At 41.5% G+C, this 14,546-nt stretch overlaps 1 protein-coding gene across 7 annotated transcripts in view; it reads right to left on the bottom strand.

Moving 5' to 3' along the window:
* UACA (uveal autoantigen with coiled-coil domains and ankyrin repeats) overlaps positions 1-14,546 on the bottom strand; it is a 117,559-nt gene that overhangs the window by 13,760 nt on the left and 89,253 nt on the right. For all 7 annotated transcript variants that reach the window (XM_062206553.1, XM_062206556.1, XM_062206552.1 and 4 more), the window contains 3 exons: positions 10,592-10,624; positions 9,468-9,566; positions 5,577-5,613 (listed from right to left, as the gene is read on the bottom strand). In XM_062206553.1, the coding sequence (XP_062062537.1) occupies positions 5,577-5,613; positions 9,468-9,566; positions 10,592-10,624 (169 nt within the window). The remainder of the gene's footprint in view (positions 1-5,576; positions 5,614-9,467; positions 9,567-10,591; positions 10,625-14,546) is intronic.

Raw genomic sequence — 14,546 nt, 5'->3', positions numbered from 1 at the left:
GCAGAGTGGACAGTGAGAGAGAGAGACAGAGAGAAAGGTCTTCCATTTGCCATTGGTTCACCCTCCAATGGCCGCCGCGGCCGGCGCACCACGCTGATCCAAAGGCGGGAGCCAGGTGCTTCTCTTGGTCTCCCATGGGGTGCAGCGCCCAAGCACTTGGGCCATCCTCCACTGCACTCCCAGGCCACAGCAGAGAGCTGGCCTGGAAGAGGGGCAACTGGGACGGAATCTGGCGCCCCGACCGGGACTAGAACCCGGTGTGCTGGCGCTGCAGGCGGAGGATTAGCCTATTGAGCTGCGGCGCCAGCCGGGATATGTTCCAAGTCTTAAAAGAAAAAAACTGTCAACCCTGAATACTGTACCTGGCAAAGCTCCCATTTAGGAATGAAGGTGAAATAAAGACCTTCCATAAAAAACAGAAATTGAAAATTTGTAACCACTCATCCAGCCTTACAAAAGATGCTTAAGCCTTACAAAAGATGCACATAGAAACATGGTCATCACTATGAAAGAAGGTGAAGACAGAAAATCTCCCATTCAAAGTACAAAAGAAATCCAAAGTAAACAATAGGAGTATTTGTGGGAAAATGGCAGGGCCAAGGCCTTACTTATCAATAGTCACCATGAATGTAAATGGTCTCTACTCTGCAGTTAAAAGATACAGACTGGCTAAATGGATTAAAAAATAAAACCTATCTATTTGTTGCCTATAAACAATAAATCTCACCAACAGACATATACAGACTGAAAGTGAAAGGATGGAAAAAGATATTCCATGCTAAGAAATCAAAAAAGAGCTGGTATAGCCATCCCAATATCAGACAAAACAGACTTTAACACAAAAACCATTAAAAGAGACAAAGAAGGGCACTATGTAAAAGTTCAGTGATCAGTTCAACAGGAAGATGTGACTATTATAAATGTAAATGCACCTAATTACAGGGCACCTGGCTATTTAAAAGAAATGTTAATGGATCTAAAGGGAGACATAGACTCCATTACAATAGTAATGGGGGAGTTCAATACTCCACTTTCAGCAATGGACAGATCAACCAGACATAAGATCACAAGGAAACAGCAGACTTAATCGACGCTATAGATCAAATGGACCTATAGAATAGCTACAGAACTTTTCATCCTTCAGTTGCAGAATACGTATTCTTCTCAGCAGACTGCAGAACTTTCTCTAGAGCTGACCACATGCTTGGCCATAAAGCAAGTCTCAGCAAATTCAAAAAAACTGAAATCACACTATGTATCTTCTCTTATCACAATGGAATGAAGCTGGAAATCTACAACTCAAGAATCTCTAGAACATACATAAATACATGGAGATTGAACAACATGCTTCTGAATGAGCAGTGGGTCACTGAAGAAATCAAAAGAGAAATCAAAAAAATTTCTGGAAATGAATGAAGATGACAATACAACATATCAAAACTTAGGGAATACAGCAAAAGCAGTGCTAAGAGCAAAGTTTATAGCAATTAGGGTTACATCAAGAAATTAGAAAAGAACCAAATAAATAAGTTATCAATACATCTCAAGGATCTAGAAAAACAGCAAAACAAACCCAAAACTAGCAGAAAAAAATAATTAAAATTAAAGAATAAACAAAATTGAAACCAAAATACAATTAAAAAGATTAGTGAATGGAAAGCTGATTTTTTTTTTAAATATAAAAAAAATTGAAACACCATTGGCCTAACTAACCAAAAAAGGAGAGAGAAAACCCAAATCAATAAAATTAAAGATGAAAAAGGAAATGTAACAATAGACACCACAGATACAAAAAGAATTACAGAAATTACTACAAACAGCTGTATGCCAACAAACTGGGAAACCTAGAAGAAATGGAAAGATTCCTGGACACATAGAACCTACCTGAATTGAGCCAAGAAAACATAGAAAATCTGAACAAACCAATAACCAAGACAGAAACTGAATCAATAAAAACGCCCTCTTCATAAAGAAAAGCTCAGGACCAGATGGATTCACTGCTGAACTCTACCACACATTTAAAGAAGAACTAACTCCAATTCTTCCCAAGCTATTCAAAACAATTTAAAGGGAGAGAATCCTTCCCAACTCCTTCTATGAAGCCAGCATCACCTTAATTCCTTAACCTGAAAAAGATACAACAGAAAAAGAGAATTACAATTTCCCTGAATAACAGACACAAAAATCCTCAACAAAATACTTGCCAATCGAATCCAAGAACACATCAGAAAGATCATTCACCAGGACCAAAAGGGATTTATCCGTGGTATGCAGGGATGGTTCATCATTTGCAAATCAATGTGATACATCACATTAACGAACTGCTGAACAAAAACCATATGATTATCTCAATAGATATAGAGAAAGCATCTGATAAACTACAACACTCTTTCATGATGAAAACTCTAAGATAATTGGGTATAGAAGGAACATTCTGCAACACAAGCAAGGCAATTTATGATAAACCCATGGCCAGTGTCCTACAACATGGAGAAAAGTTAGAAACATTTCCACTGAAATCCAGAACCAGACAAGGATGCCCACTCTCACCACTGCTATTCAGTACAGTCCTGAAGTTTTAACAAGAGCCACTTGGCAAGAAAAATCAAAGGGATATAAATTGGGAAGGAGGAAGTCAAACTAACCCTATTTTCAGATGATACGTTTCTATATGTAGGAGATCCAAAAGACTCCACTAAGAGACTACTGGAACTCATAGAAGAATTTGGTAAAGTGGCAGGATATAAAATAAACACATAAAAATCAACAGCCTTTGTATACACAAACAATGTCACAGCTGAGAAAGAACTTCTGAGAATAATCCCATTCACAATAGCTTCCAAAAAAAATCAAATACCTTGGAATAAATTTAACCCAGGATGTCAAACATTTCTATGATGAGAATTATAAAACATTAAAGAAAGAAATAGAAGACACAAAAAATAAGGAGGAATCTTCCATGTTCATGAATTGGAAGAATCAATATCAACAAAATATCCACACTACCAAAAGCAATTTACAGATTCAAAGCAATACCAATCAAAATACCAAGAATAATCTTCTCAGATATAGAAAAAAATGTTGCTTAAATTCATATTGAAAAATAGGAGAGGCCGGTGCCGTGGCTCACTAGGCTAATCCTCCGCCTTGCGGCGCCGGCACACCGGGTTCTAGTCCCAGTCGGGGCACCGATACTGTCCCGGTTGCCCCTCTTCCAGGCCAGCTTTCTGCTGGGCCAGGGAGTGCAGTGGAGGATGGCCCAATTCCTTGGGCCCTGCACCCCATGGGAGACCAGGAGAAGCACCTGGCTCCTGCCATTGGATCAGCGCGGTGCGCCGGCCGCAGCACGCCTACCGCGGCGGCCATTGGAGGGTGAACCAACGGCAAAGGAAGACCTTTCTCTCTGTCTCTCTCTCTCACTGTCCACTCTGCCTGTCAAAAATAAAAAATAAATAAATAAATAAATAAATAAAAAAGAAAAGAAAAATAGGAGACCCCTAAGAGCTAAAGCAATCTTAAACAACAAAAACAAAGCTGGAGGCATCACAATGCTAGATTTCAAGACATACTACAGTGTGGTTATAATCAAAACAGCTTTGGTACTGGTACAAAAACAAATGGACAGACCAATGGAACAGAATAGAAACTCCAGAAATCAACTCACACTTCTACAACCAACTTATTTTTTATAAAGGAATAAAAATCGATCCCTGGAGCCAAGACTGTCTCTTCAACAAATGATGCTGGGAAAATTGGATCTGCATATGCAGAACTATGAAGCAAGACCCCTAACTTACACCTTACCAAAAGTCCACTAAAAATGGATTAAAGACCTAAATCTATGACCTGATACCATGAAATTATTAGAGAACATTGGGGAAACCCTGCAAGACATTGGCATAAGCAAAGAGTTCTCGGAAAAGACCCCAGAGACACAGGCAATCAAAGCTAAAATTAACACACAGGATTATATCAAATTGAGAAGCTTCTACACTGCAAAAGAACCACTCAGCAAAGTGAAGGGGCAACAGACAGAATGGGAGAAATTATTTGCCAACCATGCAACTGATAAAGGATTAATAACCAGAATCCATAAAGAGATCAAGAAACTCAACAACAACAAAACAGCCCAGTTACAAAATGGGCAAAGGACTTAAACAGATGTTTTTCAAACGAGGAAATCCAAATGGCCAACGGACACATGAAAAACTGCTCAGGATCACAAGCCGTCAGGGAAATGCAAGTCAAAACCATAATGAGGCTTCAACACATCCCAATTAGAATGGCTTTCATACAGAAATCAACAAACAACAAATACTGGCAAGCATGTGGGAAAAAAGGTATCCTAATCCACTGTTGTTGGGAATATAAACTGGTACAACCACAGTGGAAGACAGTATAGAGATACCTCAGAAACCTGAATATAGGCCTACCATATGACCTAGCCATCCCATTCCTGAAAATTTACCCAAGGGAAATGAACTTAGCTTATAAAAGAGTGATCTGCACCTCCATGTTTATTGCAGTTCTATTCACATTAGCAAAGTTACGGGATCAACCCAATGCCCATCAACTGAAGATTGGATAAAGAAATAATGGGAAATGTATACCACAGAATACTACACAAAGGTATTAAAAAAAATGAAACCCTGTCATTTGCAACAAAAATGGATGAAACTGGAAAACATCATACTTATTGAAATAAGCCAGTCCCAAAGGATAAACACCATATGTTCTCCTGATCTATGATAACTAATAGATCATCTAAAAGGTCACCTACAGAAGTGAAATTAACACTCTGAGATGCAATGACTTTGAACAACCCTTGTCTCAACTGTTGAGGAACAGTTCTTTTTTTCTTCATACAATTTGTTGAACTTTTTACCTAGCATAGAGTTAATCATGTATGTATAAAGTTAATTGAAAACAGATCTTAGTAAAAAATAAGAATGGGAATAGGAGAGGGAGGAGGATGAGGGGTGGGAGTATGGGTGTCAGGGCGGGTACAGTGGGAATAATCACTATATTCCTAAAGTTGTATTATGAAATGCATGAAGTTTGTATTCCTTAAATAAAGGGTTTCTGGGAAAAAATATTTACTAGGAAGCAATAAAATTAGACTTCAGAGGAATTATATAAAATTGGAATAAAATAAAAAGTGAAGAATAATTATGAATAGTCTTAAAATAATGAATAAGTAACTGCTATAGAACTAGTAATTTTAAAATGCTTATCTGCATTGAGACTGACTTCTCCAATCTGAAAACTACATTTATGTTTCTTCTCATAAAAATAAGCCCCAAGATAAAGGTCTCCTAAGCAGTAGGACAAACTGGGGGAACTGTACAACACACAATTTAGAAATACAGGTGGCCGAGCAACACCGCAGCCTCAGAGACCCCCAGACTTTGTGCTGGGGGCTGCAGTGCTCATCCCAGTCTTCCCTGGTCCACCTGCTCAGGCACAGTGCACATGACAGCAGGAGTATCTGCACACGAGACAAATCAATAGACATAAACATTCTCCTTTCTTTGAACTGGGTGAATTGTAATGATAAACCATATTGTTATACTTACGGTTATTGAAATGGCTTCCTGTTCCTAAATGATCACTCTGAAATGAAAAGCACAAATTAAAACATGTTAGTGAGTGTGGTTTCATTCTATTAAGTTCTGTATCTATTTTGGTTCTAAAGGATCCAGTCATAAATCACATTGCTGACATTCCTCATTTCTCTTCAGTACTATCCTACATGATTCCACAAAATGAGAACATGAGCAACAACAAAGCGATCAGTTGGGAATAAACTACTTTACTGAGCAGTTTAAGCCTCCACTTGTGATGTCAGCACTCCACATGGCAGTGCCACTTCACTCCCAACCCTTTCCCTGATAATGTGTCTGGAAAGGCAGCAGAAGATTATAAAAGCAGTTGGCCCTTGCCACCCACATGGGAGATCCAGATGGAGTTCCTGGCTCCTGGCTTTGGCCTGGTCCATCCCTGCCTGCCACAGCCATTTGGGAAGCAAACCAGGAGATGGAAGATCTCTCTCACTGCTTCTCCCTTTCAAATACATAAATATTTCTTTAAACAATAAAAGCAATAAGGTGACTCAAGGAAAACTTTATTACTCTACAGGAAAAAAAAAAAGTGAGGTCCAAAAGAACTGAAAACTATGTAGAGGTTGCTGCTGCTTCGTCTCAGAAGGAAGGAAGTGTCACTTCCACTGCAGCGATTCATTCACATTAGAACCTGGGAATGGAATCTTATTTAACCTCACTGACTGTGACATGTGTACATTTTATCAAAATTGAGTCACAAAGACAGAGAAAACCTGAATCAATAAAAATCTCCAAAGAAAAACCCAGAATTACATGGCTTTACTGCTTAAGTCTAACAAAATTTTAAAGAACAACACCAATTCTTCTCAAATATTCCAAATAACTGAAAAAAGAGAACCTATCCAAACTCATTCTATGAGGTCAGCATTTAATTCAAAACCAGACAAGGATACAATTTAAAAAACCATAGACCAATATCACTGATGAACACAAATGTAAAAATCCTTAACGGGCCAGTGCTGTGATGTAGTGGGTAAAGCCACCACCTGCAGTGCCCCATATGGGCACCAGTTCGGGTCCCAGCTGCTCCACTTCCAATCCAGCTCTCTGCTATGGCCTAGGGAAGCAGCGGAAGATGGCCAAGTCCTTGGGCCCTTGCACCCACGTGGGAGACCCGGGGGGAGGCTGCTAGCTCCTGGCTTTGGATCTGCGAAGCATCTGCTGTTGCAACCAGCTGGGGAGTGAACTATTGGATGAAAGACCTCTCTCTCGGCTGGCGCTGCAACTCACTAGGCTAATCCTCCGCCTACGGCGCTGGTACCCTGGGTTCTAGTCCCGGTTGCAACGCCGGATTCTGTCTCGGTTGCTCCTCTTCCAGTCCAGCTCTCTGCTGTGGCCCAGGAAGGCAATGGAGGATGGCCCAGGTGCTTGGGCCCCCGCACCTGCATGGGAGACCAGGAGGAAGCACCTGGCTCCTGGCTTCAATCGGCACAGTGCACTGGCCATATAGGCCATTTGGGGGGTGAACCAACGGAAAAGGAAGACCTTCCTCTCTGTCTCTCTCTCACTGTCTAACTCTGCCTAAGGAAAAAAAAAATTAAAATAAAAAAGAAAGACCTCTCTCTCTCTCTCTGTGTAACTCTTTCAAATCAATAAATAAATTAAAAAAAAAAAAAACCTTAACCAAACAGTAGTAAATCTAACTCAACAGCAATCATAAAGATCATCCATCTTGAACAAGTAGGATTTATCCCAAGGATGCAGGGATGGTTCAACATATGCAAATCAATGAACGTTATAAACCATTCAGAAAGAAGGATAAAAATTATACAATCATCTCAAAGATGTAAAAAAAGCATTTGATAAAACCCATTCATGATAAAAAAAAAAAAAGTTTAAAAATCAGATATAGAAGTAACATGCCTCAATACAATAAAGGCAATATATGACAAGTCCATAGCCAACATCATATTCAAAGAGAAAAATCACTTCCACTAAGATATGGAACCAGACAAAGATGTTCACTCTCACCACTTTTATTCAAAATAGTTGTAGAAGTTTTAGCCAGAGCCATTAGTCAAGAAAAAAAATCAAAGGAATATAAATTGGAAAGGAGGAAGTCAAATTATCCCTGTTTTCAGATGACATCCTTTACATAGAGGAACCATGAGACTCCACCAAAAGACTATTAGAACTGATAAAAGAGAATTCTGCAAAGTGGCAGGATACAAAAGCAATATAGCATTTGTATACATCAACAATGGCCTGGTTGAGAACAGACTTGGAAGAGCAATCATATTCATAATAGCTACAAAAAAAAATTAAATACCTTAGGATAAACTTAGCCAAGGATGTAAAAGACCTCTACAATGAAAATTACAAAACACTAATAAAAGAAATAGAAGACTACCAAAAAAATTAAAAACCTTTCATGTTCATGGATTGGAAAAGTTAACATTATCAAAATTTTTATGCTATCCAAACCAATGTACATAAGTCTCATCGTGGTGGTGTTAAGTGGTGGGGATAAATCATCAGTGCATCAGCACCCATGCAAGAGGGGCAAGGAACGAGCCTTGCCCCCTCCTGCCCTCCACTTATTAAGGACACAAGTCTCAGTCCTCTGCAGGCAACGACACAGCAAGAAGACCCTCAGCAGACACCAAACACCAGCACTTTCGTCTTGGACTGCTCAGTCCCCCAAACTCTGAGAAACTAATTTCTGTTCTTTATAAATGATCCTGTTTCAGGTGTTTTGTTACAGCAGTACAAACAGCCCACGGCCCTTATTCTTTATCATACTTTGGAGTTTAATGCCCAACCTGGCTAGGAGATCCATGCTGAATCATCCACACTCCTTAGTGACCTCAGTGATGAATGACACTTAGAAAATGGACACAGCAACCCTCAGAATGCACTGTGCAGCTAACAGTCGAAGAAGGAAGCAGGGACAAGAAGCAGTGAGGCAGGCTTCTAGAACTGCAGGCGCCCACTTGTGGAAACTCACTGACTTTTACCATGTCTCCCTCCTGAGGGAAAATTACCCCACAAAAAGTTTAAAGAAAACATGCCCCCAAAAACTTAAAAACTGATGGGCCTGACCAAAGGCGAGTATATGCACTCAGCTTGGTGGACACACTGCTCTCACAAATGTCCTAACTAATCCACATACACACAGTCCCTTCTGCAAAGATCTTGAAGGTACCACTGCTCATTCATGACGCTGTAGTATCATTTCCATCAAAACCACTGCCAATTTACAGGCAAAGATATAAGTTTTGAAAAGGTTAAGTTTGGGCTGGCGATGCGGCTCACTAGGCTAATCCTCCACCAGCGGCGCCGGCATCCTGGGTTCTAGTCCCGGATGGGGCGCCAGATTCTGTCCTGGTCGCTCCTCTTCCAGTCCAGCTCTCTGCTGTGGCCCGGGAAGGCAGTGGAGGAAGGCCCAGGTCCTTGGGCCCTGCACCTGCATGGGAGACCAGGAGGAAGCACCTGGCTCATGGCTTTGGATCCGTGTGGTGCACTGGCTGTAGCGGCCATTTAGGGGGTGAACCAACGGAAGGAAGACCTTTCTCTCTGTCTCTCTCTCTCTCACTGTCTAACTCTGCCTGTCAAAAAAAAAAAGAAAGGTTAAGTTTGGACAACAAAGAATTCAGAGGAAGAAAACTGAATGTCCATTACACAAGCCAATTGAAAGGATCTCATCTGACCTTCGACCTTTACAACTCAGCAGAGAAAGGGATAATCACTCTGATTCTGCCTGAAAGGAACAAGCTCAGGGCCTTTAACAAACTGCCCCAGGTCCCCTACAAGAACAGATTTATAACCATAACCAAGGTCAAGTCTGATGCGAAGTCTCTCACCAATACTCAGAATGAACTGAGGAAATGATTTAAGTTTCGTTACCTCAAAATATTTACATCTATTTTTCAGAGTCTCGATGGTTCTTAAGCTTTCCTCATGCTGCTTTTCTTTGGCTGCCAAAAGGGACTTCAGCTTTTCTCTCTGGAACAGAAAGGAGCAAATACACAGTAAAACCACCCTGTGCTTGAAACTAGGTTAAAATAGGAGTTAGAAAATGTCAACAGGGAGCACTGTGGGGACCAGAGTTAATGATGTTTCCAACCTGGTGGAGTTTAACTGTGAGTCTAGTTGGTCATGAAACAGACAATAAACACAACTAGTATTTGGGAAATTCCAACCTCTGTTGTCTGTTTTAAGTCACATCTTTTCAGACATGTTCTTCATGATGATTTTTCATCTTTCTGTGGCATGTTTCACAGCAATGGACATTCAGAGGCAATAAAAACAAAATGCTCACGACAACCCACACCACTGTATTCAAAACACTTTTACTGTCACATGCAGGCTTCATGCTTTCCCTTCACGCAATAACCAGAAAAAGAATTCTGGTCTCCATCTCAATTCAGGATTTGAACCTCTGTGACACTACTGACGTGTGCGATGGAGGAAGGGGCCATGCACAAAGATAAGCATTTTCAGTGCTGACAAAAATAAGGTACACAAGGTAATGAAGTTTATTTAAACGGTCAGAAAGTGAGCATGGTTTGCCCCGACACAGAGAAACACTTGTCATGAGTGGGCAGGGAACCACAAGATTTGCCTGACAGGAAAAGGAGCCAGGGAAGAGAAAGGAGAGACAGAGTCCCTCCACACTGTGGTCTGTGGGGAAGAGGCAGAGATCATCTCCCAGTTGTCGATCTGTTTAATGAGCTCGGAGCAGTCCTCCCCAGGCATGAAGCCACCTGAGTGAGTTCCATGTGGAGCTCAATATTCATACTGTCATGGCATCTTCCCTCCAGGTGCCAGAGGAAGCAGATGTATCCCAGAAAAGGGGGTGTTTTGAATGACAAGTAGGAGAAGAGACTTACACATGGGGGCTTTTGATATTCAGCTCACCAGAGATACCTAGCTGCACGCCTAGCCCATATCACTCTCAATTTACATTCTCAAATCACTCTCAATTTACAAAACAAGCTCATCACTTTAAGTAAAATTCATGATGTTACCTCACTTTCCAGATCATCAGCAACCATCACTTCCTAAATATAAAAAGAAGAAAAGAACTTCAATTCTTGAAAGTTTACCTTAAAAGACAGGAGCCTGCCAACCACCTTTTCAGAAGACTGGCTCACGTCAGCAGGACTGGGGACGAGGGTGTGCAAGGAAAACGTCTGTGCTTCACCACCCTGCTGCATGAGCCATCACTTACCCTTCCCGCCGCCCGGCTGAGGAGCACTTCCAATCCCAACTCCTACTGCTCCTTCTGCCCCAGTCTCATGTCCACTACTCTTCCAGCCCCTGCTGCTTCACATCCCAGATGCCCGGCAATGGTTCAGTCCCTTCTTAACTCTTTTGCTGACTGTGCCACTATCAATGTACACATAAAAGACAGACACTCTTTTTTCTTTCTAAAGTCCATGTTTAGAGAAATGTTAAAACCAAAATACTAATTTTGTTGTTCAAAACGGAGCTCTCTGATGCAGCTTCCAGACAACGGGTGTGTCAGGCAGCCTGCAAGCAGCCCGTCCTGTCCTCAGTCAGCACAGCCCCAGGCAACAGCTTGACCACAGCCTCACCAGGACCCTGTGCCAGAACCAACACCAAACCACCTCCAGATTCCTGACCTCAGAAAGCGTATGAGCTGGTAAACATCTATTTTACGCTGCTAAGTTTGAGGGCAACTTATTACACTGCAAAAGATAACTAATTTACCTTACACATCTGAAATTATAATTATCTATTTTCTCATTTGACTAGGCTTTTGGCTGTCTATAGAATCCTAGTGTGAAATTTATTTTCTTCAAAATTCTGAAGGCATTGCTGCACCATCTTCTCACTCCAAAGGTTTCATTTCAGAGATTCAAAGACATTTTGATTTCTGAACCTTAAAAATAGGACTTGAGTGGTTTGGTGTTGAGAGGGTTCTCTGTAGGATCTTCTCTCACCTCAGTAACCTAAATTTTCACAATGAATGCTTCAGAGTAGACCTAGCTTCATGCTCTGTTGGTCTCTCAGTCTGGAAAATTCAGGTCTTTCAGTTCTGAGAAATTTTCCTGAGTTATTCTAAGGATGATTTTCTACCCTCTGTTCTCTCTGCAACAGTCATTCAGACACTGAAATTCCTATCTGCTCTCCAGTATTCCTACCTTTTCTATTTGCCAAGTCTTTGTCTTTTTCCAATACTTGGAAGACATTTTCTCAGGTTTATTTTTGGCATCAGAAATGTCTCTTCTAAAACATCCTGTTCTTAATTATACATATGATATCCTCTTGTCTCATTAAAAATATTAGTACTAGGCATGACTTGGTTGTTTTGCTTTTGTTTTCATTTTGGAGAAATGGAGACAGACTGACAGAGACATGGAGAGATCTTCCAACCACTAGTTTACTCCCCAAATGCCCAAAATGATGGGCTAGAGCCAAAGTCAGGAAACAGGAACTCAACCCAGTTCTCTCACATGGGTCACAGGGACTTAAGTACTACAGCCATCACTGCTGTCTCCCTGAGAGAATCAGGTGCCAGAGTTGGGTATTGAACCCAGGCACTACTGTGTGGGATGTAAGCCCTTTAACCAGTAGGTTAACACCTGCTCCTTAGGATTTGTTTTTAAGACCCTTTAATGCCCAATCCATTTCTTCTGACTTTGTCCTGTTGACTGAATCTCTTCCACAGTTGAAGTGCTCCCTGGTTATCTGGCATTCTGGTGCTGGCGTGGCTGGAAGATCTAAGACTGTGTGTGAGGAAAGGCTTTACTGCAAGGCAAGATGCTTGGGCTGATCCTCTTTGAACACTTCATTTCTGTATTTTCAAGAATTTCCCTCCTGGGCTCAAAGAGCCTTTGAGAAGACTTCCAGTCTCCTGTCTGGCTGATGAAGCGCTCACCAATAGTGTCGTGGTAGCTAAGTAGGGGGAGGCTAGCAGGGACTAGCACTCAGAACACCAGAGCTCACTTGATCTGGTTTTGTCCTGAATGTTCCACTTACCCTCACTACACTCAGTGACCTCATTCAGACACTCATCTCTCCAGATGTTAAACCTCTAATCTTCCTTGAAGGAAGAGAATAAAACAGAGCAGTTGAGGCTAAATGAGATAAGGGAGGGGATTTAGGAACCTATCTATTAAAGAGATTTTAATTCATCATTCTGCTTTCACTCCCAAATCTGAGATCCTTCAGAGGATCTGCATTATAAGTCACTTCACTTCCACCACTGCTAGCCCCACATTCAGAGATCTCAAGTCTATTAAGTCATTTACCATATACTCACCTGCTTTCCAGATTCAACATTTTGGAACTGTGGTATCAGGCCTGCTCTATTTGTCCTGAAAGATGCTCTTGAAATGTCCCTGTATGGTACTTTTAGTGGGGACATCAGTGGAACAGGAAGTAAACATATGTGTTCAAATTTAAATCTTTTTTTAAAAAATGGATTTATTTATTTGAAAGACAGAGTTACTGAGAGGGGTAGAGACAGAGAGAGAGAGGTCTTCCATCCACTGGTTCACTCCCCAAATTGCTATAAAGGCTGGAGCTGAGCAGATCCAAAGTCAGGAGCCAGGAGCTTCTTCCGGGTCTCCCACCCAGGTACAGGGGCCCATGGACTTGGGCCATTTTCTACTGCTTTCCCAGGCCACAGCAAAGAGCTGGATCAGAAGTGGAGCAGCCGGGACTAGAACCACTGCCCATATGGGAGGCCAGCACTTCAGGTCAGGGCTTTAACCCGCTGTGCCACAGCACCAACCCCTCAAATTTAAATCTTTTTTTTTTTTTTAATTTTTTTTTTATTTTTGACAGGCAGAGTGGACAGTGAGACAGAGAGACAGAGAGAAAGGTCTTCCTTTTGCCATTGGTTCACCTTCCAATGGCCGCCACGGCCGGCACACCGCGCTGATCCAAAGGCAGGAGCCAGGTGCTTCTCCTGGTCTCCCATGGGGTGCAGGGTCAAATTTAAATCTTAAGCAGGAATTACCCCTACCAAATTCAGTGCCTAATTTTTTTTAGTGAATATTTACTTTAACCACCCATCTTACCCATTTCTAGGTTCACCCATGGCAAGGAGGTTGACCATATCTTTCCCCTGTGTTGTTACATTTCTTCACGCAGAAGCAGATTCTTAAGCAGTTCTTTTTCGGAGGGTCTAGAGGTAGACTAGAAGTTCTTTTTCTGAGGTACTATTCTCTTACATATTGGAAATCTTAAAATGTCTTCATTTTGCCCTCATTCTGCAAAGACTGTATGGGTAAACAAGTCTAGGTTGAAGGTTCATTTTCATCAGCATTCTGCAGACATTGCTGGTCTCTCCTTGTGATATACACGTTCTGCCTTCAGGCAGTCTTTCTTTTCTAAGAAAGTCAGTCTTTTCTTTCTTTTGAAGACCCTGCCTTCAAATCTGATGGGGCACAGTTCCATAATGTGGTATCCAGCCCTGCCTATTTTCCTATTCATCTAGTAGGGATATATAAAACTGCACTATTGTCCAAAATCAAATTGTTCTTCAATTTTTGAAAATTATCAATAATTACTTTTTTCTCATAAGATTTCAAATGTTTCATGCCTTTTCTTCCTTTGCCATATCTGGATAAATCCTTTATATTTTCTTTTACTTATTTATTTATTTATTTGACAGGTAGAGTTACATACAGTGAGAGGGAGAGAGAGAGAGAGGTCTTCCATCCGCTGACTCACTCTCCTCCAGGTCTCCAACATGGGTGCAGAGGCCCAAAGACCTGGGCCACCCTCCACTGTTTTCCCAGGCCATCAGCAGAGAGCTGGATCAGAAGAGGAGCAGCCAGGACTAGAACCAGCGCCCATATGGGATGCCAGCGTGACAGGCAGAGGATTAACCTCCTGCGCCACCGCACCGGCCCCGAATCCTTTATATTTTTCTAGCAATCCACGATTTGTTCTTCAAGTGTAACCCATCTAGAGCTCAGCTTGTCACAACTTTAATCCTAATGGCTC

The sequence above is a fragment of the Lepus europaeus genome, chromosome 11 (assembly GCF_033115175.1).
Source record: "Lepus europaeus isolate LE1 chromosome 11, mLepTim1.pri, whole genome shotgun sequence".
NCBI classification, from domain to species: domain Eukaryota; kingdom Metazoa; phylum Chordata; class Mammalia; order Lagomorpha; family Leporidae; genus Lepus; species Lepus europaeus.
Note: the sequence above shows the minus strand (reverse complement) of the source record. Positions and strands in the feature narration are given on the sequence as shown.